Here is a 3,303-nt window from a genome sequence, read left to right on the forward strand (position 1 = left end):
CTTCTCCTGTTCGACTAATGAGCCCCGGAATGGTTCGATTCCAAGTAGTCGTCGTCGTTACTGTGGCGGGTTGCGATTGTTGGCGAACCCAACCGAAATGGTCTCGGACGGCTGACGGCCCAGACAGTACACCGGCCACCATTGCAGCACGTATAAATGCATCGGGCATGCACTAACGATGCACCATTCCAGTGTTCGCACCTCGTGAGGCAGCATGAAGGTTAGTGGCCACTGCGTGGCCGATCACCGGCTCGACTAAAAACCAACCCATTTTTCTGCTTCGAAAGAAGAACTTTTTAGCCATCCTACTGCTCCTGGCGACGGCGCTGGCCAGACGATCGTCGGCGGAAGTGACCGGAGGACCCCCGAAGGGCTACCCCATCAATCGCGGGAGGCCAATCGCGTTTGGGGCGGCGGAGCACGTCGTGACGTCGCACTCGTTCGATACGAAGAACCCGGATCCGTGGGCCAGTAAGCAGTACAAGGAGGTCACCATCACGCACAACGTGCCGGTGCCGTATCCGGTGAAGGTCGAGCGCCACGTGGCCGTCCCGGTGCGGATCCCGCTGCCGATCGCCGTCCAGAGCAAGGTTCCGATCGTCGTCGAGCGGAAGGTGCCGGTGTACGTGGACAAACCGATCCCAGTGCAAGTGGACCGTCCGGTGCCGTACGCGTTGCCGGTCGAGATTCCCGTTTTCCACCGGGTGGCCGTCGAAGTGCCGAAACCGTATCCGGTGCACGTGCCCCAACCGTACCCGGTTTACATTAAGAAGCCGATTTTCGTGAAGCAAAGAGGATCGTCCGTGGGCAGCAACCCGAAACCTGCAGCCCATCGGAGCCGGGTCCGGAAGAGTCCCCCGACCAGGGTGTCGATAACCAAGGTGACGCAAGCGTAAGGTAAGGGGGGAGGAACCGTTTCCGCCCCGGTGAACCGCGGGATCACCGAACCGGTTCGAGCTCTCTCTGCATTTCGTCCATGTTGGACGGGAGAGTGTTTGGCGTGCTGGTTTGTGTGTTTTAAATAAAAACAGACACAATGACAATCGAATTTAGTGTTGCTTCCGTTTGCGAGCGCCGTTTCCGCTCGGTGCACATGTTATGCTGGCGCGTTTCACCCCTTATCTCGCCGCCGTAATCGTTGTTTCAGCCAGCCGGCTCCGAATGCAAAATACCATCCGTGTTGAAGCCCATCCGCGGCCGAGCCCAGCGCGTGCCATGCATAGGAAAATTAGTTTCAAGTTCATGTACCCTGCCATCGGAGCGCCAAGATTGCCGGCCACCTAAATCAACCGGGCCGGGCCTTCATACCCGGCCGGCCAAACGGTAGCAGCCGCGCGGTACAAATTCATTACGCAAAGTGCTAATTAACGCACGCATCGCTCGCCGGCAGGGCTTTTCTTCGAGAGGAAAAGTTTTCTTCACTTCGAGGCACCGGGGCACCAGGAGCTGGCAAATGTCGGCCTTATCGGTGGCCATGGCGAAGTCGTGGCGTCCGGGCTCTCGATAAATAGGCCGATCAAACTTCAAACGGAAGTTCGGTTGGCTCGGTGCCGGCCTCTCGGTTTCGAAACCTAATTTCCTGTGAGCATAATTAAAGCATTACGCCATAGGCAGATGGCGCCGACGGACCGGAGACCAGAACCGGAGCAACAGAGACAGAAACTCAGTTGCCAAAGGTTTCGAGCATTTTATGTAAAATAATGTACATATTTTTAACAAAGAAAATGTAACCCGCAGCACTCGGCACTAGGGCCGGGCAACTGATGAGCCAGCTGATTATGCGGCCACGGAAATGACATAACTCGGCATAGTTATTCAGAGTACTCCTGACGATCGATTGGAAGTGATAAATATCTTCTAATCCGGTGTGTTACTCATTGAGTAATCCGTTCCGGCAAAGGACGAACATTGCTTTCCGGTGCTGATGTTCCCCGAACAGGGCTAAGAAATATTTCCCAAATATGATGCACTCAACTCAGGGGGATTCCATTGAATGGCCCCCAGATTGAGCCCAAAACTAGTATGTACCGACCATGTGTCTACCTTCTCCGTGCCCAATCGGGTCCGGGTGTCCCACTCATTAAAACCCTTATTCATAAACGCCCTAAACGCACGCCCAGGCTAGGACTATAAGTATCAATCGTTATTGTTATTGAAATTTGCATAATTCGTGCAATAAACTATAACTTAATTTAACGCTAAAACTCCCAGCAATGTTCCAATTTCCTGCAACTGCAATATCAATATACGTTAATCGTTATCGGGCCTGCAATATTCGTTTTTCGGTGCTCCGGTCGGCATCCGGTACGTGCACTTCGGTTATGTGGGCCGGCCTCGCTTATGCTTTCGATACACTTTCCCACACAGCGTGGGTCGTTCACCGCCCACCGAGGCAAACCGGAGAGTAAGTTTTCTCGGAACCCGATCCAAAGAGGGGGGAGGTGTGGAAACTGGTGGACATTCACGAGGATCGCCACCGGCTGCCCTTCCCAGCTTGAGGCCCGAACCCTTGAAACGCTTTACCGCACACCACTCAACACATCGCCACAGTGCTGCGCCACTGTACTCCAAGCACTTTCCGATGCACCCGTCCCAGGTCTCAAATATCAATAAAAACCTATGGACAGGCGAAGCTTGAAATCGGCGATATCTCCGGTAACCTACATTTAATCTCCTTCCCCGGGCGCGCTCGTGGCTTATTTGGCTCCACACCCGAGCCAGCCAACCGAGCGCAGCCAAACCTATAATTATGGCACGGGGTGGAACAAGTCCACCTTCACGGTAATCTCCACAATCGCTGCAGCAGTACCTGCGTAGCGGTCCCTCCGGACAGGGTGTCGATGCGCCGGTCGCCGCTCGACTAAATCGGCTCGACAAATTTTCATCTCACGGCGGGATTACGAATATTGGTTCGGTCTCTCTCTCTCTCTCTCTCCCGCGGTGACCACTGGCAAAGTTATGCCAAAACTTCGAACATTGCACAGCGTTTGACCACAGGATAAACAGATGCACACGCACGTGGGCTTGCGAGCCGGCACATTCGAATCCGTGACACGACCCGTGTTGATCCTTGTTTCTCTTGTTGCGGTTTCAAGAATTGTTTCATAATTTCGCGTTATTCGCCGCGATTTTTGTTTTTGTCCAATTCCATATTGATTTCCCGGGCCCACTTAAACCGTGGCCAAACATTGGAACATGGCCAAACATAGGCGCTACGCTGCCGGTAACAGCTTCGTAAAACGTCACCACCGCAGTAATAATAATTATGGGTTCGAGTTTCGAATGTTCAATTGAAGTCGAACC

General features: G+C 53.6%; 1 protein-coding gene across 1 annotated transcript; it reads left to right on the top strand.

Moving 5' to 3' along the window:
- The first annotated feature begins 214 nt into the window (after positions 1-214).
- Positions 215-896, top strand: LOC131208143 (uncharacterized). Its single transcript, XM_058200792.1, has 2 exons — positions 215-220; positions 288-896. Exons 1-2 carry the CDS (start codon positions 215-217, stop codon positions 894-896), a joined length of 615 nt encoding a protein of 204 aa, XP_058056775.1.
- Positions 897-3,303: the final 2,407 nt, after the last annotated feature.

This window comes from Anopheles bellator, chromosome 2 (genome assembly GCF_943735745.2).
Source record: "Anopheles bellator chromosome 2, idAnoBellAS_SP24_06.2, whole genome shotgun sequence".
NCBI lineage: Eukaryota > Metazoa > Arthropoda > Insecta > Diptera > Culicidae > Anopheles > Anopheles bellator.